Source organism: Camelus ferus, chromosome 3, assembly GCF_009834535.1.
Source record: "Camelus ferus isolate YT-003-E chromosome 3, BCGSAC_Cfer_1.0, whole genome shotgun sequence".
Lineage (NCBI taxonomy): Eukaryota > Metazoa > Chordata > Mammalia > Artiodactyla > Camelidae > Camelus > Camelus ferus.
The window spans coordinates 103,610,166-103,636,515 of record NC_045698.1 but is presented as its reverse complement, the minus strand read 5'-3'; the positions used below and the strand labels follow the sequence as shown (position 1 = coordinate 103,636,515).

At 46.0% G+C, this 26,350-nt stretch overlaps 1 protein-coding gene across 2 annotated transcripts in view; it reads left to right on the top strand.

The window, feature by feature from the left end:
• The window catches only part of DPYSL3 (dihydropyrimidinase like 3), a 106,940-nt gene that overhangs the window by 44,595 nt on the left and 35,995 nt on the right, over nucleotides 1-26,350 (top strand). The window contains exon 1 of one of the 2 annotated variants that reach the window (XM_006191586.3): nucleotides 1,546-1,786. The exons of the other annotated variant lie outside the window; for it this stretch is intronic. Coding sequence (XP_006191648.1) covers nucleotides 1,748-1,786 — 39 coding nt within the window. The 5' untranslated portion in view covers nucleotides 1,546-1,747. Of the gene's footprint in view, nucleotides 1-1,545; nucleotides 1,787-26,350 lie in introns of those variants that run through there. 2 annotated transcript variants of the gene reach the window in all.

Below are 26,350 nucleotides of genomic sequence, written 5' to 3'. Positions count from 1 at the left end.
CATTTCAGTCCAGTTACCCATGAATAACCGGCTGCTTGGATTAACTCACTCGAGCAGGAGTGTTTAGGAGGGCCTAGCCTGCCCTTTGCTTATGTGACCAGGCTGGTTCATTTCAGGTTTAAGGAATGCCCAAGCTGGAGTGTTCTGAACCCTCTTTCTGTGGCTGCTTTATATAGCTTCTCTATTGCAAAGGAAGCCTTCAAGTTAATGAAAAGATGTCCTGAAGTGTGATTAGTGGCCTGCCTTACAGAAACGTGAATTCAAGATCTCTAGCACAGACCTAGTCATGCTCAGTGACATCTACAGAATTTATCTTAGGGGAGGATTCGCTCCACAGGGGGTGGTGTGGTCACTGGAGACTTGTCCTGAGAGGTTTGTATAATTTTGCATGGCAAGCCATTTTCGTTGTCATTGTTGTTATTCAATTGGTGTATTTGGGGTTTTTTTTTTTTCCAGGAGAGTTGAGGAAGGTCCCCTATCCGACATCCCTCAGCCCCCAGCCACAGTGACTCTTGGCCGTTTAATTGAAGCTGGTAGCAAAAAGCTAGTATGTTCCAGCGCCGAAAGGTCACGTTTTTTGCTCCTAATAGCATACTGACCTTTGTCTATCAGCCCTACCTGAAGTAGACTGGGGGCTGTGAACAGCGCACATCGGACCACTCACAACATCGACGGCTGCGCAGTAGCCGGCCAGGGCTTTTGCTTTTTCACTACAGGTGTTTTCTACTCTTTACTTACCGAGCAGTGTTACCGCTCGTTCTTCGATTCTGAGAGCCAGGCAGTGAAGTTCCTTTAAAACACATTATTTTGAGAATTATTTTTACAGTACAGAGAACGGTTGATATTAGCGGACACCGTGCCCCCTCGCAGTCCTCCGAGAGTGAGTGGGTTGTTTCACGTTTTCTGATCCGCATTTTCATGGTCTCAGGCTCGCAGCGGCCGGCCAGGCTGCCCAAAGTCTGACCCGTCCTCGGCTTTCTGAGGGATCGCGCCGGCTGTTTATACACCCAGCGACCAGCCGAGGCGGCGCCCAGGCTCCTCTTAACAAAGGCGGCGGCCGCCGCATCCAGCCCGCGCGGTGGCCCAGGAGAGCGGGTTCCGGGAGGGAAATCCGGAGCGGACTCCTTCCCGAAATCAGGGGAGGGAAGGTGGCAAATCCGACCTAGGGCTTCTCGGAGGCGTGGGCGCTTTCCTGGGCTTGGCCCCCGGGGCCAGGAGGGCGACGCTGGTGCTTCTCTCCGGACACCGGGGACTGCAGCATCCCCGCCCCGAACAGTCCCTCGCGCCCCCTGGTGGCGGTGGAACGACCTGGCTCCGCCGCACTCGCAAGTCATCAAAAAAAAAAAAAAAAAAAAAAAGGAAAAAAAAGTGGGTGAGGCAGATGCAAAGAGGAAAATCAATAGGGATAAGAGAGAAGAGGGAGGAGTCGCGGATCAGCCATTCTTGTCTTACGGGGTCCCAGCTGGCAGCGCAAGAGAAAAAAAAAGCTCGGGCGTGAACGCGAGTGGAGGAGGGTGTGTGCGACGGGGGGGTCGGGGGTGAAAGGGGGACCAGGGAGATTTACTATTGTCTCTGGCAGCCGCCGCCGGAGCCCGGGAGGGGGGCGGAGGCGAGAGGAGGCGGCGGTCGCGGCCAGCGCACCATTCGCTCCACCTGATCTCGGGGCGCTGTGCGCTGAGGAAGGCGCGGGCGAGAGGGAGCAGAAGAAGGAGGGAGGGAGGCAGCTGCTGCAGCCACCGCCGCCACCATGTCCTACCAAGGCAAGAAGAACATCCCGCGGATCACGGTGAGTCGGGCGTCGCTGCCTCTGGGTCTCGATAGCTTGCTTGCTGCGGGCTGTGCCGCGGGCGGGGGCGGCTTGGATCCCGCCCGCTTCCCCAGGCGGGTCCCCGGAGATGGACGAGGACCCCGGGTCCAGGGGGGTGGAGAGCGGCGGTCAGTCCAGCCGGCGCGGCGGGGCGCCACCCAGACCGATCGACCCTGGCGTTTGGGGAAAACAAAACAAAGAGGAAACCCAAACAGTGGCGCGGAGAACTTTGGATTATTTATCTTCCTTTTCCACCTCCCCGTAGTTCACAAATAACACAGGGCTCTTGGCCCTCCCTGGACCCCCGCGCCACCTGGGGTGTGCGTGTGTGCTGCCCCAGGCGAGGTGTGCTTTTTGTAGAAGATTCCTTTTTGCCTGGCAGGGTATACAGAGGTGACACCTTTTCCTAGGGGTACTTGGTAGCCCGACCGCGCCCCTCTGCGAGCTCCAGTCCCGTGGATCTGTCCCGGCGCCACGAGGGTGATGGGTGCCAGGACCATCCGTCCTCACCTTGATCCCCTCTTGCTTGCATTTACCCCAGTTCATATTTCTGTGCGTCATACTCGGGACTGGGCAGCTAACGTGGCTGTAGTGAGAATGACCAACTTTTTTTGCTCTCCATGCGTTTCACATTTCTGTTGTCATTTCTCCCCCTCATCCCAAGAAAAGCCTGGGTTTTTAGAGCAGATTTTCGTGGCCGTGCCCGGCGCACGCTGTGTGCATGCCGTGTCCAACTGCCATTGTGTGCAAAACCGAGCCCCCTGCGGGTGTCAGATGCGCTGAGCGGGCGCCTAGGGCGGGGCGGAGAGGGGACAAGCCATTATCAGGTACAGAAGCCGCATCTTCGCGGGCATCCAGCAAGCAGCTCTCGTGGCAAAATACTGCGCCCGGGTCCGGGATTCCTCCCGGATGTGCTGAAATGATGCCCCGAATGGACAGACGACAGGCTGAAATGGGCTTTTTTTTTTTTTTTTTTTTTTTAAAGGGCAAAGCAACACAACAAAACCACTGACATTTGTTGGCTGAGCACGAAGCAGTGCTGTTGTGCTTTGTAGTGAATGGTGTGTGTGTGTAGTGGGGGAATGGGTGGCTACTCCATCTTTGCAAGACGAACAAAGAAAGTGATCAGCTGGCCCCTGGGAGGCTCCGCAGCTGCCCTAGAGCAGCGCTGTACCTGCAACTGTAGTCCATTTGCCCGAATCCACTAGGTTTTGCTGTGGGTGTGAGTCTGTTGGCACTTGTTCTGTTAGGCTTGAAACAACCTGTGTACATTTGCAGTTGCTCTGCAGGACCTTCTCCTCTGTAGGCAGGAGGAAGCAATTCTTGCCTCTAGTGCACTTTATTGTGTCAATTGGTTAATTTTTACTGCAGCATCTTGCCTTTTTCATGCACCTGAGCTTCTCCTGACACAAATGTGCCCCACCCCACCTGCAGCCCACCTGGTCCCAGGGAAAGAACACTCCCCAGGGGAATAGAATTGGAATGAGTAGGGATCCTTTTGCCAGGTAGAGGCATTGGGTTTAAACCTATCCTCCTTTATCACTACCTGATATCGTTGACTTTACATTATTATGAAGACATAGTGGGTCTTTTATAATTCACAGTATTTTCTTAGTGCCAGTTGTCTTTGCAAAGAGCTGTGGATGGTATCTTTTTTTTTTTTTTTTAAGGCTGATTGGGACAAACCTCAGCTTTTGTACTTATTTCCCTAACTGAGGAGGGATGAACCTCAGCTCTCATGCTGTTTCTTGTGGAAGGTATGCTGCATATATGTGTTTGCTTTACATCCAGTGTACATTTGCCAGTTCTGTTTGGGATAAGCAGAGAATAGATTATTTTTCTCTTCCCGTTCTGGAGACTACAATGGTTTTTCTTATGGATTCAGCCTCTGATACAGTATTGAGGGCCACACCCATTCTTCTAGGTATCACTTAAGCCACCTTTAAGGAAAGATACAGAAATTTAGCCTTTATGGTAACTGTCTCAGAAGCCCCAGTAAATGTGGCTGTGCCCTAATCCCAGGGCCAGGTTTGCAGGGGGTTCCCTTTTGTTCCTGCCTGGATGCTCTTCCCTGGGGTGCGTCCTTCATTTTCAGTGTGGCTTCCATCCTTTCTCTGTGTGTGGGGCGTGGTGCTGCATAGCAGCCTCTGCCTTGAGGGAGGCTGTGTCTCCTGCAGCTGTGATGGAAATGGATAGTGGCTGTGAATTTCTTCAAGCCAGCCTGCCTTGCATTCATTGTTGAGAGGGATGTGGGATAGTGGAGGCAGAGGGGTACGGTAGGAGGCGGGTGTTGGTCTTTGGGGGCAAGGAATCCATTTGTAGATTTTTCTCACGCTTTGTGTTTGTATTTCCATGAACAAGGATTCTAGTTTAGAACAAACTATCGTAATTTTTGAACATTTGCATGTCTATAGATGATTACGGTTATCTACAGATTACAAGGGGTGAGATACCTTTCCTCGATATAGGTAAAAACAAAAATGTGGACACAGATCTCCATATATAGAAAATATGGTTAATGATTTAAATATAACATATATCCCCTACTGTCAATTCTAGTGCCTTGTTAAAAATGGTAAGATTATAGAATTGGAGTTGTTTCTTCTCTATATTCTTTTCTGTGAAGGCTGCCCCACCCAGTAGCTAAAATGTCACTGTAATCTGAGGACTGATGGGGGCAGTCTTTCTTGCTGAATACCTTTGCCTTTGCAGGCACCGTCCTCTCCCACAATTTGGGGGACACAGTAGGATTTTGTTTGTTTGCTGTCTTTTTTTGCTTTTCCTTCCACCTCTTTTTGCTGCTCTCCTGAGAGTGAAACCTTCCTACTACCCCCTCCTACCCCCTCATACCCCATGTTTCTTGGTTTCCTGGAAGGGAGTATTTCTCTGTTGCTGGTAGAATTGGCTGGGGCTTTCCCTGGGATTAGTTCAAGTCTCAGATCTCATTGTTGCTTCTCAGGTCATTTACCTATATGAGCTGCCTGTCCGAGCCCAGCACCAGCTTATGCTTCTAAATGTCAAGAGACGGCAGCTGGGGTGGTCCAGCCAATCAGAGCAGGGACCTGGTGTGGTCACCCTCCTCTGTCTCCTCTGTCCAGCACAGTGCCTGGTACATAGATGCCTAATGAGGATGTTAAATCAATAAAGGAATGAAAAATTGTTCCTAAAGAGAACAGCTCACACCTGCTGAGTGTTTTATTTTGTGTCGGGTATTGTGCTATGTGCCTTACAAGCGTTGTCTCATTTAATCCTCAGATCAACACTATCTGAGAGGCACTATAGTTATCCCAATTGTATAGATTTTGTTTTTCTCTGCCTGGGGTCAGAGATATAATTATTGTCAGAAGCAAGACTCAAATCCACGCACCTGACTGAAATCCAAACGCACGTCCCTCATTGCCACCCCCCTCTTGGTGGCTCTGCTCCTACCATCGTGATGTTAGCCGGGCAAATGGTTTAGAGGAAAGACTCACACTGTCTCTATTTTTTGTAGGACCTGTGAAACTTGTTCTTCCTGCCACTTTTTCTTTTTGTTTTTTGTTGTTTGAATGATGGTCAACTGTGCGTAATATCTTTTGACTGCCTCCCTGATAATTTAAACTTTTATTTCATTCTAGGTAATATTATTGAAGAAATCATGGTTTGATTGTGGAGGATAGCTTTACTCTAGCATACATCAATTTAAAGACATTAATGGTAAAATGAAATTGTTCATCTTTACACCTTCTAAAATCATCTCCGGCATCCCCCCACCCCCCAAGTGGTGCACAGACCTCAGGAGTCAGTGATTCTTTGAGACTGGACTTTTGTGGGCATCAGGGATTTGATATGTGGATGGTTTGGTCTGATCTAGCCTCAGGAAATCCTTCTCTCTTTGGGTTTCTGTTGGAATCATTCATTGTTTCCAGATCTCCGGGCCAAGAGATTCCATAACATGGTCTGCCTTACTTTTTATGCTGAATAAACTAAGCAACAATTTGGGGGATGGTAGTTCATCATCCCAGCTCTGCAGGTGGGAAGTTTGGGTAGTTACCCTCATTGTTTTCATCTGAAGTAAGCTACAACTTAGACCTGCAAGGGAGGGTAGAGATCTCACACTCAGGTTCTAGTGCTGGGCATGTATTCTTTTATGAGGGTCTCTGCAAAAACCTACTTTAGAGTTAAGGACATTGAGACAGAGACAGTTGAAGTCAGTTAGCCAGAGTTACACAGCGAGAATCTCGGGCAGAGCTGCAAATCACACCCATGTCTTGTCTGCCTTCACAGCCTCAGCTGCCTCCCAGAGGCACCTGCAGTGGAGAGTTTGAAAGGTGTGGATAAAGACCTCCAGAATTCCCTCTAGGAGACAAATCATGGAGAACTGACTTTTTGCAAATACTGACTGGATTGCTGTAAATACTGTCTTGCAGCTAATGCATTTTTGCTGCATTGGAGGTTGTGGTGTATGTGTGTGATGTTTGAGAATTGCTGGAAGATACATCCTCGGTCTGGAACATAACCTGGAGAGTTGGGTCCAGGGGACATAGTCAGGATGCTGTGATCTCATTTGAAGGATGTGATTGTGGGCTTTGTGGATGCCCTGGGAATTTTTTATTGGAGAGGGGACATGCAGGAGCCACATGAACTGGAAGAACACTCAGATCTCTGCGCAGTTGAGCACAGGGCCTTGAACTAGACTAGGTCCTGGGGAAGGGATGAGTGCAACTCCATCCCTGGATCTGTGCCTTCCTTTTGCTTCAATAGGCGTCACTATGGACTGGGGACAAATATTAGGAGATGGAGGACTAGAGCTGGGGAGACCAAAAGAAGAGATGTCACCCAAAGCCCCCTCTCTCCATGTAAGGCATCGTGGAAGGGAAATTTCAGAGAAAAGACAAAGGAAAAAATATCAAAGGAATGGGAAGCATCTTAGATACCTGATCATGGAAAATCTCAGCTCAAGCCCTGCCTGGGGTGTTCATTCATTATATTTTGAACAGGGATGTGGTGATTCCCAGCCAGGTGATTCCCCTTTCTCAAACACTAGCAAACTGCCTCAAGTGGAGAAAGAACTCTGACTAGCAGTAGCTAAGACGGAGCCAGCTGGGCACGTGAGGGAATTCCGGAGAAATAGATTTCCTGAGAGAATTCAAGTCGATGTAATAGAATTGTCAGTTTATAAATAAAAATTCTCCCTCCTTATCTCACCGGGCTACTGAAAGGCTCAAATGAGGTAGGACTGCGGACAGTGGTCTCTGAACTCCAGATGTATTCAAGATAGGAAACAGTGATTTATTTATAAAATCTTCGCTACTTTGGAGTGTGGAAATGAATAAAGGAGGACTTGATGAAGGTCTGGAGTAGAAAGAGACTACTTGGGAATCAATTTTTTAATGCATATTTTAAAAGCCAACAAAAATGAACACAGTGTTACATTAAAAACCCTTCTTTGTTTCCTGCTTTAGTTATGTTACTGTGTTGCTCAGAATCATGCCTGTCATTCATGTCTGACGGGCCCACAGAGGCCATAGACTACCTTTGGACTTTGATACAGAGACTCTTCCAACCTAAATAAAGGACAATTTCCTTATTTAGTTCAACTATATTGCTTTCAGTCCTGTTCAGCTTCTGGCCTAGACTGATGTGGGTTTTGGATACCCTTTCTGGCAATTTTTTCACAACTCCCTGTTGAATGGCTTTTTCTCTGTCCTTTCTGCTCAGTTGGAAAAAAATAAAATTAAACTTGAAAAAGAACCAAAAAACTCTTTGGATCCTAAAGGGCTCTCTGTTCTTTACCCATTGACATATTTTGTAGAAATACTGATATCTGCTTATTACATTTGAAAATTTACAAAATGTTTACAACAGTAAGTAGATGAGTGCGCTTCTCTTTGACTAAATCAATGCTTCTAATCTCAAGGGGACTGGAAATGTGAATATGCCATCACCTCCCGGGATGGATGCTAATGGGAGGACTGGACTGCCCCCTGGCCACTCTCTCTTCAAGTCAGTCCTCTTTTTACCCCCCATTTTCTGCAGCCAGAAGGAAACCAGTGAGAAAGACCCTGGGCAACCCAGAGAAATAGGCTCCTCTGTTTTCAGACTCTTCTGCTGTGAAATCCTTTTCATCAAATTCAGTATGTATCTATTTCAATATATGAAATAGACTAAAAAATGTGATGAAATAGGATGAGCTCCTCAGCTTTGCCTCTTCTTTGGCCCTAGTCTGTGTGTGGAATCCAGTTCTCTTGAGGAACATTTCTTCTGTTCACTAAATTATAGGGGACCCCATGCTTAAAGAGATGGGACTAAGCATAGTGCAGCTATTATTTATTGCTACCATTTATTGAGAGCCTTGGCACAAATGACATAGGTTCTCTCATTTGACTGACAACAACTCCGAGAGCTACAGTGACTAACTGTCATTTTGCATCCTGGCTAGAGGTTCAGAGAGATTAAGTAACTTGACCAAAATCACACAGCTGCAAAAGCAAGATCCTGGGATTGATCCCTCCAGACGTGAGTTAATTACACAGGTAGGAAAGCAGTAATTCCTTATCAACAGGTGACTGTCCCCACCCCCTCACCTCCAGCTAGCCACACCTCACACATGGGGCCAGTGTTCATAGGCTGGAAGGGGTGGGAACAGTCAGGCCAAACCTGTCCCATCACCAGTGGAACAACTGAGTGCATGTCCTCCACATCGCGGTTCGTGCCTTGCCTTGCCAGCTGTCCTAACTGGCTCCTGGCTCTTACCCAGGAGCATGTGTGAGTGCAGGGTGGAAGCTCAGATGCTGTTTTTTTTGCCTTGCATAAGTGTGGATCTGGCCCGGAGCCCCTTCTCACTCTCCATCCCTGTCCTCTGCCCAGATGTAGAAGGAGCCAGGCTCTCTGTTCTCATTCAGCCAAGCAGAGAAACCCAGGACACACCCAGCACTCTAAGCCAGATGGGGGAGCTCCACTCTAGAATGGTCCAGGAGCCTGTGGGGACATCCAGAATTCAAGGGCACGTTTCTCTTGGCTAAATTAGTCTATTTCTTTTTTCCTATGGAAGTGCTGGACACTGAGCTATGGAGGATATGGAGGATAAAGTGAGATTTTATTTTTAAAGAGAGGGGTTCCTCTGCCTAGTAGAGCAAAGGCGCCCCCTTGTTTTGTGATGCAGGGAAAGGAAGAGAGCCCTGGATGGAGTGTCGGCACATTGTGGTCCAGGCCTGCCCTTGCTTCTAATTTATGTGTGACTCTGGGCAAACCCTTAATATCCTTCTCCAATTCTGCATCAGATGAGGGCATTGAACTGGATGATCCCCAAGTCCCTGCCAGTGCAAATGACCCTGTGAGCCTTTATTTTGCCTTCTGTTTTCTCCTGAGATCATTGTCAGCCCTCTACACTTGGTTCCAGATCCACAGAGAGGAGTTCTAATCCCTCCCTGGGACGGAAGAGAGCACAGTGAGGACATGGATGAGGGCAGTAGTTGTTGGCTTAAACGCAGCGGGACTGGCCCACATCTGTGTTGGATAGAACGGTCTTTGGTTGTTTTTTCACCCTTAAAATCCCAGGCTTTTTCTCATTCAGAGAGTATACTTGATTAAGACTCATTCAGAGAGTAGACTCTGTCCCAGGGAGCAGCAGGATAATGATGATTGATAGGTCTTTTTCTTAGCAGAGCTTGAGTATTAATTCAAAAGAGTATTATTAAACTGGTACTGTGATTCATTTGCTGGCACATACATTGTCTCTTCTGGATAAAGCTACCATTGAGAAGGGCACAAAGGCGACAATTGCCCTGAGTCTAGACTGGTCAGACCAACACGCGAAGCACCAGGGAGCAGCTCCGAGTCTACATATGGCCCCCAAGCTCTTGTCACTTGCTCTTGCCAATATCTGAAATGCAATGGCTCCCATCCAATGGGAATAACCTCCCCTCAAAGGCCAAATAATGCCACGGACACTCCATGAGGTAGGGATGGGGTTTTTTTTCTGTCATTATCACTGATCTCCAGCACTGTGTCTTTGGCATCTTTGGCAGGCACACGAAGCTCTCTGTAAATGTTTGTTGAATGGATGGATGCATTGATTTAACACTTACTTTGCAGAGATAATTTCAAGCGAGAAGATGATCAGAATGCACATGTATTTTTGCTTGTACATCATCTTCCCTTTCGCTGACAACTTTCTAGAATATTAGCTTTGAAGAGATAAGGTGTGTCTCTAAGAACCCAGCACAGGCTCTCCGGGCCGAGAGAAATACAACAGCACTTGAGCAGAACCAGGAGCGTTAACTGTGGTCCAGGACCTGAGTGGGGTCGATGTACTAGGGAGTCCATCCATCCCTTGTACTTCTTTCTTCTCAGGCCCCCCTTCCTCTCCTTCCAATTCCGCATCTGGCCTCATTCTCAGCCTGTTTCGGGGGCTACCTGGGTACTTCTTAACTTGCAGACAGATCTGTCGTTTCTCTTACTGAAAATGATTTAAAAGAATTAATATAGACCTTTGTGTCTTCTTTTAAAGAGGGAAAATTACATGACAGTTTGAACCAGGAACTAACCTAGATCTTCACTGAAGCCTCTTTCTGCCTTTGCGGGAACCCACAGGTCATTCCAGGTGTCAGCAGCCAGTAGACAGGTTGGTCTGCGTTCGTCCAGCAAACCCCACCTTTCAGAAGGTTTGGCCAAGGAGCAGCCTGTAGTTCTTTGTCATTCCTCAGGCTGGGTTGGCCATTTTTGAATGGAATGTTTTTATGCTTGTGTGTATGTATTTTCCAGTTACAAAAAAAAAAAAAAAAAAAAGTGATGAGTGTAGAAAAATTTACCAAAAAGCCAACAAAACAAGGACATTAAAAATAAGCGCCCATGAAATTTTTTCAGCTGATAGGCATTGGAAAGTTTGACTACATCTATCTAGAGTTTTTTCTTACTACTGTGTATGTTGTTTATTAAAATGGTCCCCCATATTTGCTGTTTCATACTCCATAATGTATTATGACATCTTTCCCCGCTTTAAATTTTCTTTCAGAACATAATTTGAAATACCTACGTATTACCCCAGTGCTTCAAAAAAATCCCATTTTGCTTGAATTTTTTGGTTGTTCATGATATTAACAGTACAAATGAGATGGTAGGTTTGTTTTCAGTTTGGCTGGGTTTTTTTTAACTGAAGTTAAATTACATTAAATTAAATTTAGCTACCCCAGGGTGAGGAGTTGAGTAACTTGCCCCAAAACTGCTCAGTTTTTGAGTCTTGGACTCTGATTTGAGTCCTAGTGTCTTTTTTAAAAAGTTACTTTTATTTATTTGGGGGGGAGGGTGGTAATTGGGTTTATTTATTTTAATGGAGGCACTGGGGGTTGAACCAGGACCTTGTGCATACTAGGCAGGCACTCTACCACCAAGCTGTACCCTCACCTTAGAGTCCTAGTGTCTTTAATCTTACTTCTGTATTCTTGTCATCACTCCACGAGCTCCAGCAGTTTTGCTGTTTTCCTTGGGAAATTCTGCTTTCGCTCTTTGTTTTCTTCTGCTCTTAAGTGAGCACCTTTGTTTTCTCCCCGCCACCCTTGCCTGCCTCCCTGTCTTGCTGAGGCTGTTGCCATCTGTGAGGTGCACAGTGTCTTAGGACTGAAAGCTACACAGCTGGAGAGGAAGTATGCCTGCTCCTCCCTCCACCCTCCCCATGTCCTTAATGACTTAACCTATAAGCTTGGGAGCTGGTTTTAATTTTACATTTTCTGTGTGTATACGTGTTTCTTTTAAAAAAAGTTTTTCCCACTTAATTCTTTCAAGGAGACCTTTATTTGAAATTGTACCCTCTTTCCCTCCAAGCCAATCCCTGCCCCAAATCTTGATGAGATTACTTTGTTTGGGGATATTGATAAATTCATAGCGAGGTTTCTGGATTAGCCAAATAAATTGGTTTAAATTATGGCCTTACAGAGAGAGAGGGCTTTAAACAACTTGAATAGTTTTCAAGCAATTGACCATAAGCCTCTGCGTCTAGAAAATTCATCCTAGGTTTATTCATACAGAGAAGGTATGATTTTGTTATGCTGTGTTTTGTTTTGATTTCGGTTACTTCATTGCACACTCGGTCTCAGATTCTTTGATGTGAGAAATCATGGGGAAAACTTAGCTTTGCTTGGTTAAGGGCAGGATGAGAAATAAGGGATCCATTATTCCAAGCCTCTCATTTTAATGATTAAGAAAATGTGGGCCAGAAAGGGCAGATAATTTGCCCAAGGTCACACAGCAAATTCTTTTTTTAAAAAATGAGGCAAAGGACTCATTTCCCTTGCTCTGGTTCAGTGCTAGTCTCATATTTTTTTTTTTTTTTGAAGGGGAGAATGTGAGGGGGAGTGTGTTATGGGCAGATTTGTCCACTCAAAATGCATGTTTCGAGGTCCCCCCAGGATCTCAGCAGGTGACTATATTTAGGGGTAGGGTTTTTAAAGAGGTGGTTAAGTTAAATGAAGCCATTAAAGTGGGCCCTGATCCAGTTTCAGCCTCTGGAACTGTGAAAAAATAGATTTCTGTTGTTTAAGCCACCCAATCTCTGACACTTTGGTATGGCAGCCTTAGCAAACTAACACCAGAGGAAGGGAAGAACAAAGGCATTCGAAATTCAGAACTTCAAACTTGGGAAGTTCTCCATGAACTGAAATGGGAAACCCAGATAATTATTACTACTTCTAAGAAATAATGCTGTGCCAAAGCCCATACTAACTTGATTTGGAATCATAGTTTTGTATGTGGCATCTCATTTCATGCTTGTAACATGCCTGAAGTATAGTTATTATTAGCTCCACTTTGCAGATGAGGAAGCAGGCTCAGAAAGTTAACTCATCGAAAGTTACGTATTTATGGGCTAAGTGATTGAGTTAGGTCCAAATTCACCTCTTTGTCTGACTTTAAAACTGTCACTTACTACACTGAAGTCAACCCACACTGTTTAGTAACCATTGTTACCAAGTTGCTTAAAGTTAGGAAGAGAAAAAAATGTCCTCTGAAGTCTCAGTGGCCTGGAATCCACTTAAATGATTGAACAGGAACTATTTGGCCCCTGATTTTAGGATAAAAATAGAGATCTGGGAAGTTTGAAAAGATAGTGAAGGTATTCGAGTTTCACTACAAAGGTTTCCCGGTGGCTTATACCTTCACACGTCAAAATGGACAACTTCACATAATGAAGAATTAACAGTCATAGTGATGGACCCCAGGCCCTCAGGAAATCTGAGCTGTCGGAGGAGAGTCAGTTACCCACAGCAGGTCACACTTGCTGAAGCAGGAAACCAGACCCGTGCCTCTGCAACATGAGTGGATGTGGAAGCTCTCTGTGCCAGAGTTTTACAAATACCTATTTTAGAAGTATTTTTAACAATAAGACCTGATAAATATGCAACAGCCAAAAAAAAAAAAAATCAAATGAGCTTGAGCTGCTGGTAAAACCTCTTGTTGTGACAGAGGAAATAGGAGGTGCTGTAGATGTTGACTGTGGGGGGCTCCGTTGCGCCTGCGTCCTCCGTGTTTGAGGATCGTGTGGTCTGTCATCGCTTAAATGTATGAGTTCAACCTACTTGGACTTCATTAGTAAGAAGACACAAGCAGATTGAGAGGTGGCTGGGCTTTGTTCTCAGCAGATGGTGGGGTTAAGGCCCAGCTCAGCGTGTGCTAGCTGTGCAACTGTGTGGGCTCTGCCTTTAGAACAGACTCTTAATCCAGCCACTTGTCACCACTTTTCACCCCTGCCACCACCACCTGAGCTCAAGCCTCTGTCACCTAACTGCATGAACCCAGCAACGGTCTCAGTGCTTCCACTTTGCCAACCATAAGGTCATTTCTCCATGCATAAGCTGAGTGATCCTTTAACAATGTAAATTAGGTCAAGTCACTCCCCGGCTCAAAAATCTGTTGCACTTGGGATAAAACCCAGACCACGGTGCTCAAGGGTCCCCATGGCCTGGCCCTGACTGTCTCTCTGGACTCCTGCCACTGCCGCCCAGTGACTTGGCATCAGTCGGCCTCCCTTCTTGCCCTCCCTTGAACCTGACATGTTCATCTCCAGCTCAGAGCTTCTGTACTTGGGGCGCCTCGGAATGGGGAGTGGTCGTTTCTTTACCTGCGGAGCTCAGTTCAGCTGACAGCTTCCTAGACGTGCCTTCTTTGAAAACCTAATCGGAAGCAGTCCCTGACCCTCTTCTAAGCCTCCACCATCCCCTCACCCTCTTTCTAAATGTCACTCATCATTGTTGGAACTACACTACCGATTTAGTGTCTGACTTATTCTTTGCTGTTTCAACTCCTACAGTTGCAGTGGCAGGGAATCTGTTTTGTTTATTCTTGTATCCCTAGGACTGTGAATGGGGGCATTTACAAATGTTAAATGAAGGAATGAATGGATAAATAAACAAATGAAAAGGCATGCTGTCCCTTTATTTCATTTTTGATTTATTTTTTGTTTGTTTTTGCTTTGGGGGGGGTAATTAGGTTTACTTATTTATTTTAATTGAGGCACTGGGGATTGAACCCAGGACCTCCTGCGTGCTAAGCACAAACTCTACCCCTTGAGCTATACCTCCCCCGTTTACTTTAAACTAATGTGCTTGCCCTGGGCTAAGTGGTCTGGAGAGAACAGGTGTCAAGGAAACTGTGTTATCAGAAGGCTACTAAACTCTCTGCCCTATGGTGATAGGGACTGTCTGTCTCCTTCTCCCCTCTGTCACCGCGGCCTAGCTCAGTCTAACTTCAAGTGAATGAAATGATCAATGAAAGATGAAAAGACTTCGGGTAACAGACACAAGCGATAGCACATAGATGAACACCTGCTGCGTCTGAGGTGACTTCTAACTTGTTTGCTCTTTTTTTAGACACAATTTAACACATGTCACCGTGCACATCTTAGTCTGGTATGCAGCAAACCCCTGCAATTGTCAACTTTAGTAGCCCCGGCACTTTTGGAAACGTTTCTAAGCAGAGACATGTCGTAAAAGAATGGGCTACTTCGGAACTATTCCAAAAGATTATTCTCCTGGTGTTAGAATCATAGAATGGGAAATAGTGATCCTTGGGAAGGGAAGAGTGTAACTCATGACTTTGTAGGTAGGGATGAAGTCCGTGGGCCTTCAGGCACAGGGAATCGATCCCTGTGGTGTGGGCGTGGCATTTGTGAATAGAAAGCAGTCTTGAATATATTCCAGGAGGTGCCTATTGGGTGAAGCCTTTGATCTTTGTTGAAGGTGAAGAAACCTTTTGTTATAGGATTAATGCCCCCGCCTCCACTAGTCTCATTTCTGAGTTCTATAATTTTCAAGAGGTGTCTCAGTTGGATTTCAAGGGTTCACTTCACTCAAAGTCTCCCTAATCTGAAGTCCTTGTTCTCAGAGCACCTACAGTTTTCTCTGTCAGTAAACTTGGAGAAGTTTGGGGCCCAAGAGTCAAAAATCGTCACTGCTTTAGTAACCACCTGTCTATCAAATGGAAGCAGAGGTATGGATATGCAGGTTCCTAGGCTGACAGAAGACTGGGACCCAGAGAATCCGTCGTCACCGTTACCTGCTTCTTGTGTCAAGAAAGAGCCAGAAGAAAGAGAATTCCCCATATTCCTTTTTAAGAATTATGTCTGGGTTCTTCTAGGAAGGGAGTTAAGGCACATATATAAACTGAAAAGAAATGAAAAATCAAGCTACTTTTCAAAATAGAGGAGAGAGTTGGTAGGTGTCCTAGTGAAAGGCGCTGAGAAGATGTGAGTCCGATTTTAAAGACGTGCATTTCTTGAGCACCTCCTATGCACCAGAGTTTGGGCTTTCTCCTGACCACGGTCCTTTGGGGCCGGTACTGTTTTCCTCATTTTATAGCTAAGTGTGTGATGCCAAAGCCCTTCTCTTTTTCACCATCCCAGCTGGCTGCTCTGGCACTGATTCACCACTTGGATCCTTTAGCTGCAAAGAGACTGATGAGGCCCTTTTGCTCGTTGTCCTGGACAGACCCAACCTCTGATGTCTGGACTCCATGGAAGAGCAAACTGGGGCCATCTCTGCTCTTTGAAATGGTCCCTTCCTCCCATGCTGTCTCTCCAAGAGCCCTTTCCGCAGCCTTGTGGTGTGAGCTGGAACATGGCAGCTGCATGTTCTCAACACATCCACCACGGGCCAGTTTTAGGAAGCTGCAGAAACCAGTGGTTGTGTGCTGAGAACCGCAAACCCTGGGCGGCCCCTGCCAGTTTTCAAAGTACAAGGTCAGACTTGGAGCAGAATCCCTGTGGCCTCCACAAATAGATGGGGAGCAATTGCCTGTCATTTGAAGGTGCCGCTCACACATTCCAAGACCCAAGCCCTCATTCCTCCTCTGGGAATTGCATTCTGGCTGGCTTTCAGATTTAGTGAAAGAGTTTCTTGTTTCTGAGAAGCAAGAGGGTGGGAATTCACTAGGCTTCCCTGTTATTCGAAAGGCCCAGCCAAGCCAGCTGCCAGGCACAAGTGAGCAAAGAAGAGAGCTACTTCTGAAAGAGGGGCATGGGTCCCACTCAGTGGACAGCAGCCCAGAGGGGTGAAGTGTCTTGCCCGTGGTCACAGAGCTATGACCAGAATCCAGGTCCCTCCTATTCTTCGTTGCCTTTCATTTGGTATATCCATCTCAGTGTGGCCTTAATTCAGCGCCATCCATCAGCATCTGACCATTCTCTCAATCACAGGCCCCCATTTCTATCTATGTGCTGTGTGGCTAACCAGCATCTCAAAATTCTTATTCATACTCACACCCCAACTTTGTGACTCTCCTTTCTGTCTTCCTTTTTTTTTTTTAGTGCTTCTATTTCTTTTTTTATAATATCACTGTATTTTAATTTTATTTATTACTATTTTGGGGGGGGTGGGGGCGATAATTAGGTTTATTTACTTACATATTTATTTGATGGAGGTACTTGGAATTGAACCCAGGACCTCGTGCGTGCTAGGCACACACTCTACCACTGAGCTATACCTTCCCCTTCTTTCTTTTTTTATTTTTAAAAATTGAAGTATAATTGATTTACAATGTCTTGTTAGTTTCAGATGTACACACACATATATAACTATTCTTTTTCAGATTCTTTTTTACTGTAGGTTATTACAAGGTATTGAATATAGTTCCCTGTGCTGTAAGTAGGTCCTTGTTGTTTATCTGTTTTATATATAGTACTGTTTATCTGTTAATCCCAAACTCCTAAATTATCCCTCCCCTCCTTCCCCTTTGGTAACCATAAGTTAGTTTTTTATGTCTATGCGTCTTTCTGTTTTGTAAATAAGTTCATTTGTGTCTTTTTTTTTTTTTTTTTAAGATTCCGTATATAGGTGATATCATATGATATTTGCCTTTGTCTGGCTTGCTTCACTTTGTGTGATAATCTCTGGGTCCATCCATCTGTTCTCTATTTTTGTTAATGGGTCCTTCCTGGCCATCCTGCCTGGAAGCTGCGTTCACCTTTGGCATGTCCCTTTCTGTTTCCCCGCAGTTTCCCTCGGCTGTGCGCCATACACATTCTGATCCACACTCTTGCTGTCACCTGGCCCAGAGCAGTCTCCTTATTGTTCTTTTCCTTTTTTCAAAAAAAATTCTTTATTAAATCCCTTTTAAAAGTTATGAAATGGCATATGCATTGTGCAACTAGCAAAATAATAGAGACATAAATTAATTAAGGAAATAAGAAATACAGGAGAGAGAGACAGAGGTCAAGTCCTCTTCCCTCCTCCCTCTGCCTCCCTCCTTCCTGCCTCACCGCATGTTGATAATTTGGTGCACATTCTTCCGGACCTTTCTCCTGCGCACACAAAAACAGAATAGACGTATTTGCATATAGTATTTTTCGTTTGCTTTTCCGAGAATAGTGTCGTGTTTTGCACATTGGTCTGCACTTTACTCATTTTATGTATTTCAGTTTTACATGTTCAAGATACAGCTTTAACCTGTGTCAAAGGTAGCTGCCCAGCAATCCACAGTGTGGCTGTGTTGCAGTTAATTAAATCCTGCCCTGTGTTTGGATATTCAGGGACTGGGCTAGATGTTTCCTGTTTGCCTCTCCAGCCACCCTCTCCACGTTTTTCTGCCCCCCTCCATAACCTGGACCTGTCTGTGCTGCACTGATACATCCTTTGCCCTTGGGCTCCTGGCTGGATTTAGTTCACGTGGCACCACTAGGAGATTGGAGGGAGGGCGGGCAGTGAAGCCAGGATCTCCCCCCACCCCCGATTCCTTTCTGCTGGGTTACAGTGGAGTGGCTGCGTGCCTCTGCTGGAGGTCCCAGGTCCTGGCAAGGCGCCCTCTCCACTCGGCTGCCCTCTTCAGCCTCCTTGAGCGCAGAGGTGAGATGGCTCCCTGCTGTTTAGTGGGCCCTGGATGCTGTACATCCATTTAATCTCCCTAAATCCTGCCCACTCTTTGTTAAATAATCCCTTTGTTAAACTCTCTTTAATAATCCAGTCTGAGGATTCCATCTGTCTCCCGGCATCTTCAGCTGTAAAGGTTGTTTCTTTTTTTTTCCCCTGCCACTTGTTACTACGTTCTGACTCCTTCTGTCCTTTATCTCCAGCATGGCCATTCTGTCAGCTTTTTTTTTTTTAAACCCTGAGATTGTATTTCACTCATTTCCTTAAAATCCTTCCAGAGCTCCCCAGGACCCATGGGGTAAAGGGCAAACCTGATAACTAGCCATTGTTTGCATCCCCTGTTCCAGGATCTTAAGCATCAGGGACCCCACCCATTTCCAAAGTTTCCCCCTGAAATGCATTTCTTGAATTGGTATATTTAGTTTTCCCAATGACTGCTTATGTGATGCCAGACCCTGTGCCAACCCCCTTAAGCTTCCATGTCTTCTTCAACTTATGGGGGATAATAGCAGATAATTCATTTCATTGAGGGTTAGTAGAACAGAATGTACGTAAAGCTTCTAAGGAGTTTCTGGCATGTAAGAAACTTTCAGTAAATGCCAGTTATGAAAGCATGGCTCCCCACTCTCATCAGAATTGCCTTTGGCCATACCTGTCTGTCCAGGTCAGCCATTTTCTCAAGACCCACCTCGACAAATCTCTGTAGACCCTTTGATTTCTACCAGAGAATTTTCCTCCCATTTCTCTCTCTCTTAATTAATAAACTTTGCTTTTCAGAGCACTTTTAGATTTATAGAAAAATTGAGCAGAAAGCACTGAGAGCCCCCATATGCTCACTCCCTTCACCCTAAACTTTCCTCTTTTATTAACATGTTGGTGTGATAGACATTTGTTACAACTGATGTACCCACATCGATAGGTTATTAACAAGAAGTCCACAGTTTTACATTAAGATTCGCTTTTCTTTTGGTCACTTCTTTGAGTTTTGACTAGTGCATAATGCCTTGTATCCACCATTAGAGTATCTTATAAAATCATTTCACTGCCCTGAAAACCCTCAGTGCTCTGACTGTTGGCTTGTTCACCCCCAACTCCCCACTGCCCCAGACCACTGATCACTTTACGTCAATAATTTTACCCTCTCTTTCTACTTCACCTTACTCTTTGTGTTCATGGCTTATTTTTCCTACTGTTTTGTCTTTGTCTTCGCGTACACCGAACATCTCCATAGCCAGCAGTCACACAAGTGTACATTTCAGCAATGAATTATTAAACCTCTTCATCCCTGGACTCAAAGCCTGGTTGTAATTTCAGGCACTCCTTTTAATGAAATGGGCGCTGGGCTTTTGCACAGGCTGTTGGGCTAATGGGACACAGGATCCCTGTAGAACGTGGCTGGACCCAGTTTCCTAGTCTGTGTGTGGACAGAGAGCTTTTACCCACAGCACATGAAACTGGGGCCTAAAAGGAACAATGCAAAACAAACCCCCAAATAATAAAACACAAACCTGATATATAAATCCAGACCAAAGATGGCCATGAATCAGATCGCTGAAGCACTGACTTTTCTTCAGTCTATGTTCTGATTCACACTCTGGCTCTGAGCAACACACTTCTCAGGCGCCCTATATATAACAGTAATAGCTCCCTTACATTGGTACTGCAATTTGGATTCACCTTTAATGGGACATCTATGTAATCAGAGCGATAAAGTGGAGGTGGGAGCACGATAGTGGAATTAGCAGTGGTAGTGATATTTGTCATGCCTGCCACTTAGGGATCTTTTTCTAAGTGCCCAAGCCTGCATCCTGCTGTTTAATTCTCACAGTAGCCCTGAGAGGTAGGCGTTATTTTCTGTACTTTACAGACACATGAATGGGTCTTTCTGGAGAGCTATACCTTCACTCAGCTGAGGAAGCTGAGGCCCAGAGATGGATCAAGTCACTTGCCCAAAATCACACCATATGTGAGCAGCAGAGATGCTGATGCAGCTCTGACTTCCAGACTCCCTTGGGTGGTACCTAAATTCTGAATGGCTGAATGTGGAAACATGGTAGTAAATGCAACTAAATTTTTAAGCTGTGATACGAAAGACATAGTTCTCTTACTTTTTCCAGGACTATAAACATCATATTCTTTCAATCAGTATGGAAACTTAAAATAAATGTAGCCCAAATAGCAGAGGCAGAGGCCTGTCCCCTTGTCCTGTGAAGCATAGTTCACATCCATGTCCCATCCTGAGGTGGTGGAAATCCACAGCCCCTCCCAGTGTTTTCTGGAATGGTTGTGGGCCCCAGCCTGCTTTGAACCTTGAACTCTCAATCATGCCTCACCTTGCTTGGTTCTGCTTTGCCAACTTAGGTTGAAAACTTGCCCTATTTTTCTTGACTCACTGTCCCCATCAAAAAAAAAAAAAATTTATGGCTGGTTTCCATCCAGGCAGCCACTTTTCCATTTTTCCCTCCTAAGAGCCCAGTTAAAGATGTAGCCAGTGTTTTTCTGTTATCCAGATTTGGCACTTCCTATTTAAAAAAAATTTTTTTAACAACTTTATTGTGGTGTATTTTATGTACAGTAGACTACACATATTTCAGATGTACAATTTGATGAATTTTGATAGATGTAGACACCCATGAAACCACCACACAATCAACATAGCTAACATTTCCATCACTGCCCAAGCGGTACAAATTTCAAATTTCCAATTTATCCCTTCCCATCTCCTTTACCCTCTGGTAACCATAAATTTGTTCTCTATGACTGTAAGTCTATTTCTGTTTTGTAAATAAGTTCATTTGTGTCTTTTTTTTTTTGATTACACATGTAAGTGATGTCATATGGTATTTTTCTTTCTCTTTCTGGCTTACTTTACTTAGAATGACAATCTTCAGGTCCATCCATGTTGCTGCAAATGGTATCATTTTATTCTTTTTAATGGCTGAGTAGTATTCCATTATACACGCACGCACGCACACATATACACATATATACACATGCACACACCCATCTATCTTCTTTATCCAGTCATGTATTGATGGACATTTATGTTGTTTCCATGTCCTGTTTTCTGATCAGGCGTCTGTGCTCTCACACTAGACTTACCACGGCCTGCCTCCCTCCCCCACATCCCCAGCCTTCTGACCCAGTGATCCTCCATGATCCCCAGTGACTTCCTCCCTCACTGTGTTGCCCAGTACCTGGGAGGTCCCTGTGCCTCTGCTTGGGGCCCTGTTCTTATTTCTGACAAGCCTGGGTCAGCCCCTGTTGGCCCGGGTCAGCCCCTGTTGGCCCAGGTCAGCCCATGTTTCAAGTGCAGGGTTGCTCTTCCTGCTGCTACGTTAGATCATTCTAGGTGGTTCTGGAAGAGGGCACTAAATGACACTGAACCACAGTGTGAAGACTTTGGTCCCCTTTGTAATTCTTTTTCTAACCTTCTGAAGAGATCCAGGAAGAAGTCTCAGGGTGGTGCTGGTCTGTCTTGAACACCGCCTGACGCTTGGTAATCTTCTTTCTAACAGAGGTAGCAGATCTGGGCTCATCTTTCAGAACCCATCCTTCGGAGGGCAGCAGGATGTAGCCAGAATTTCATGATGTTTTTACTGTATTCATTCGTAGGCTTGCTGTCTGGTTTTGGTAAGTGATACTGGCTTAGAATTTATGGGAGTGAGACAGCGTTTGCCCTTAAAATACATTTATGTAAGGATAATATTAAATAAATAGCAGTACAGGTTGTATCAGGATATGTCTGAGATCATGGAAATAGGGTAATAGTGACTGAGGCCTGGGCTTCCCCGGCCCAGCTGACCTTCCTGCTTGAGGGTGGGGTGTGGCTCTGTGGCTCCTTCTGACTGGCCCACCCATCCCATCCCCACCGTCTGGTTCCTGGCCTGGGTATCCATTTATGCTTATCTGTGTCTGGAACCCTGTAGAAGATTGGGAGCCGGTTATCAGGCCCTGGGATTAAGATGCCATCCACACTTCATGCCCCTACTCCAGTCTGACCCTGGGCAGGCCACATGGCTTGTCTGGCCCTTTGATAATTACATCTTCAGAACGGTTAACGTGAGGTTCTGCGGTGGAGGGGGATGCACACGGGCTTTGATGTTCCCGTGCAGAAGACTGAGCAGCCGCCCTGCCCTGCTTAATACTCTCCTTGGCTCCTGCTTTCTCTGCATTACTGCTTCTCCCACCTCGTGTTCTGTCCTTCCAGAGCCAAACCAAACTCACCAACGAAAAGGAACACAGTGCTTGCCATTTGAGGTGAATTCTGCTTAGGGGGCTGTGTTTTGAAGGGGATGCCCCAGGTTAACCTGCGTGGTGCACCCTAGATCGTCAGCCTGGGTGATGAGAGGAAGGAGAAATGTCTTTGAGACTCATCTGTAGCCGTTCAGGGGCTTGGGAACAGCCACCCTGTACAACAATGCCTGGTTTCAGTAAAGACTCAGAGCCAAGATGCTGCATTGCTCTTGGAGAAGTCTTATTGTCTCCCTGACCTGAACTCTTTCTCTCTGTCTCAGTGGCCCATTTGTCACTGAGGAGCCTAAAAACATCCATGCATTGGGCAGGGAGAGTGAGTTTGGGGGCAGGTTTAAGCCCTCGCCACCCATTCCCCATTTCTGCAGGAAAAGACCGAGTAGATGGTTATCTCCTCTCAGAGGGTTATTTCTAGAGGAAGGATGACCTGGGGGGCCCTGGGAACTTGCCCAGTGGGAGTGGGTTTAAAAGAAGAAGTCTTGGCTGAACTCTCGGCTGCTGGTTGCTGGAGCTGAGAGCAGTTGCCGAGGGTTGGCTGGGGACTGGTGTCTCTGGAATTCCCTTTATGACAAGGTCTGTTCAATTTTGATTAACATAAGTGTTCAACTTCCAGAATTTAAGTTCAGTCATGATGGTCCAGAGAATAATCACGATGCTGGCTCATGGGAACTAAGCATGTCTAGTTTGCCCAGAAGAATTCAGCCCTTTACATACAGGTTCCCCGTAATCCTAACCAGCACCCTGAGAGAAAGATGTCATTGTCCCCCATGTCACAGATAGGGTGGCTGAAGTCATTTGTCCAAACACAGGTAGTGTTAATGCCAGAATTCAAGCTCGTGTCTGTGTGTCTCACCCAAGGTTGCATACTTAACAGCAGCAGTGGCGTGAGAACACTGGTCTCCTCAGAACCTACTCAGTACCTTTTCCCAAACACCATGCTGCGTCCACTGGTACTCTCTTAGAGAGCCTGCTCTCTCTCTTTCAGTGATGCTGCTTTGGGGAAGAAAACAACAAAATTCCATCCATGTAGTCTGTCCATCCTGATGTATTCTTAAGAGTGGGAGTGTTTTTAGGGAGTCAAATCTAATTACCCAGATGGGGTGTCTTTTAAATAACCACCTGTGCCTTCATCTGGATTTTTAAAAGGGTGTGGAGTCCCCACTGAGGGTCAGAGTCTCTTCTTTGTGATTTGAACACAGGTAATAAAAGATATGGTTTTGGAAGACTCCTTCTCCAGTGTGCATCCTCTTTTTTCTCTTCCTAGGATTAGAGTTCTTATTCTGAGCTGCTGGGATGTCTGCAGAGTATAAACAGATGTGCCTTAAGTACTGTTCTGGGGCTGAGTTTATTGGCTGGGAAGAAACCCTTGGAGGACTCTGGTTTCTCTGGGAGCCATAGTCTTATTAGCTCAGGTAGACGGAGGGAGTAATTTGAATTCTGGAAGGTGAAGACTAGGTGAGGAAGACTAATCTGGGAACCAGCATCTCCAACAGGCTTGGGTTCCAGATTCTGTCCTTTCATTCTCTATTCTAGTTTGAATCACAGCCGTTCTTAACAGCATCCCTTGTTATAAGTTTATTTCTTCCTCCCTCTTCTTCCCCCATCTCTGTCTCTATCTTTTCTCCCTCTTCCTTCCATCTTTCCTTTGTTTCTGTCTGTCTCTCTTCTCTCTTTTTTTTCTCCCAAACTGCTGATTTTTTATAGTTGATTTTTCTGATTATTTACCATACTCTAGTGAAGGAAAAAAGGTTGGTCTTCAGCAAACTTCAAGGACCCCTGCTACCCTGGACTGCAGATCTGGTCCCTTTGTGAGTGGCGTTAACACGTTCAGGCCATAAGGGGCGGGTGCAATGCACCAGTTTTGTTAATAGTGGCTTACAAGTTATTGGATTCCTTAAGTTATCTACCGCAGAGAACTGGTCAGCAGTTTTAGCACTGGGACTGTCAGATTCAGTGTCCAACAGAGAGGAGAGTCCTGTCAGAAAGAGCCACTTGGCATAAGGCTCAGGGTCTGTTGCTACTGTGGCCTCAGGTGGAAATCAGTCTGGTGCCAAGAGGTAGATGCCACCAGACTGCCAAGACCTGGATTTACTTCCAACTGGAACTGATGTCCTCTGTCACTTGGAGGAAGTCATCTGTCTCTGTGTACATCTCCCCCTTTGGAAAATGGGAGCAGTAGTCCCTGTCTAGTATGTTTCTTAATTTAAGGCTTTTTACAAAAATTTAAAGTGCTGTAAATGCGTAGAATAAATATAACTAATATTTAAAGGTGTTTACTACACTGTTAGTGTGTTAGCTATTGTATAGACACGTGTCTGCATGCTCATTTTCCTCTCTTCATCCCTTGCATTTATTCCTGGCAGCCACCCTGTGAGGTGAGCTCGGTATTATTATCTACTCAGAGCTAATAAAAAAAAAGTGAAGTTCTGAGAGGTTAAGTCCTAAGTCAAGATCACACACCTGGTTAAGGGTTCTGCCTGATTCTCCCAGTAGTGGGAGGACCCAGCTGGACCCAAGCTTGCCAGCTGGTACTCCCGGTACCCCGCCAAGGCTGCAAGACGGGGTTGTACCCAGCCGTGGTGGCTGTGCAGGACCTCAGGCAGCCAGAGTCCTTGACCTGTGGCTTCAGGCTCTGGATAGCTTCATCTTGGGCTCCACATGCCCTCCAGATTACCCCTGTGTGCTCTGGAAGTATCGTTGTTCTTTACATACATCGTTGCATGACAGACATGGTAGGCTCCGGTCTAGACCACTTCTCCTCTTCCAGCATCCTCTCACGGGTACCTGGGGTCCTCAGCTGCCGAGAACAGAAAGCAAAGAGCCCCACACAGCCGCAGTCTCTGACCTTCCTAACTTTGTCGAGGGTGACTCGTAACCAGAGCTGTCAGATTTGTTCCTCTCGTTGGTGTTTGACTGTACATAGCACGTGTTACTCGCTCAGGCTGGTCCATGACTTCACAGACAGGCACGTCCTGTAACCAGGGAGGTCCGGTTTTATGTGGCCTGGGACTGGTCAGCCATTGAGTCATTCTTCAGCACCCAGTCCAAGACTTGCCTTTCAGATGCTTCTGTGTCTGATGACAGTTTGCCTAAACTGCCCTGTGTAGTGGAAACCACGTGCCTGGAAGGAGCTAAAATGAATAAGAAGCACTTTTATTAACCACTTTAACGAAAGTAAGGGGGACAGGCTGAGGGCTCTTAGGAGCAGCATTTGCTTGAGCTCTGTGAGTCGTGGTTTTGAAATCTCTGCTCTGCCTGATGAAAGCAAATAGTAATATTAATACCGTAGTCCATAGAGTAGGGGTCTTATTCCCAACTCTGAAATCTCCTCCAAGCCTCTACTTCATCTGTGTGCTCCATTTGTTCAGATTTCTGACGATGGAGCCAGAGAACTTTATTGAATTCGCATCTGAACAATTTTGAATGACGCCACCTCAATGATGTTCATTCCACTCAGTCACCTCTTACTATCCCCCCAATGTACCTGGGGCCTGAGGTAGCTTTTGCCCCTTTGCTGACATTTGGTGCTTCTTGAGGGAAGTGATGCCCCACTGTGGCTCAGGCTTGGATGTCCCTGGGTAAGAGGCTGGTCGTATTTCAGAGCTGGGCTCAGTTCAGGCAGTAACTGGCCCGTTTCCAGAACCCACCCAGCTTACGTCAGCTCTTCGCTAGAAAGGTAAAGAACTTCAGGAGAGCACTGAGCTTTGAGAGGGAACTCTTCCAGTGACCAAGATTGTTAAGATTATCAAGCTCCTGCTGGAGAAGCTTCTGTCGCCTTCACAAACTGTGTCTGGGGCAGTGGTCCCTGGTGCTGGTCTGACTTGGTGCTGGGCTGGCTGATGGCTGCATAAGAGCCATTTAAAGAGCTTAGAAAATACACATTTGTTGGCCTACAGCAGGGCCTGGGAATCTGCATTTTTCTCATATGCCCCCTAGCTTGGGAAGCATAGTCCTAGGA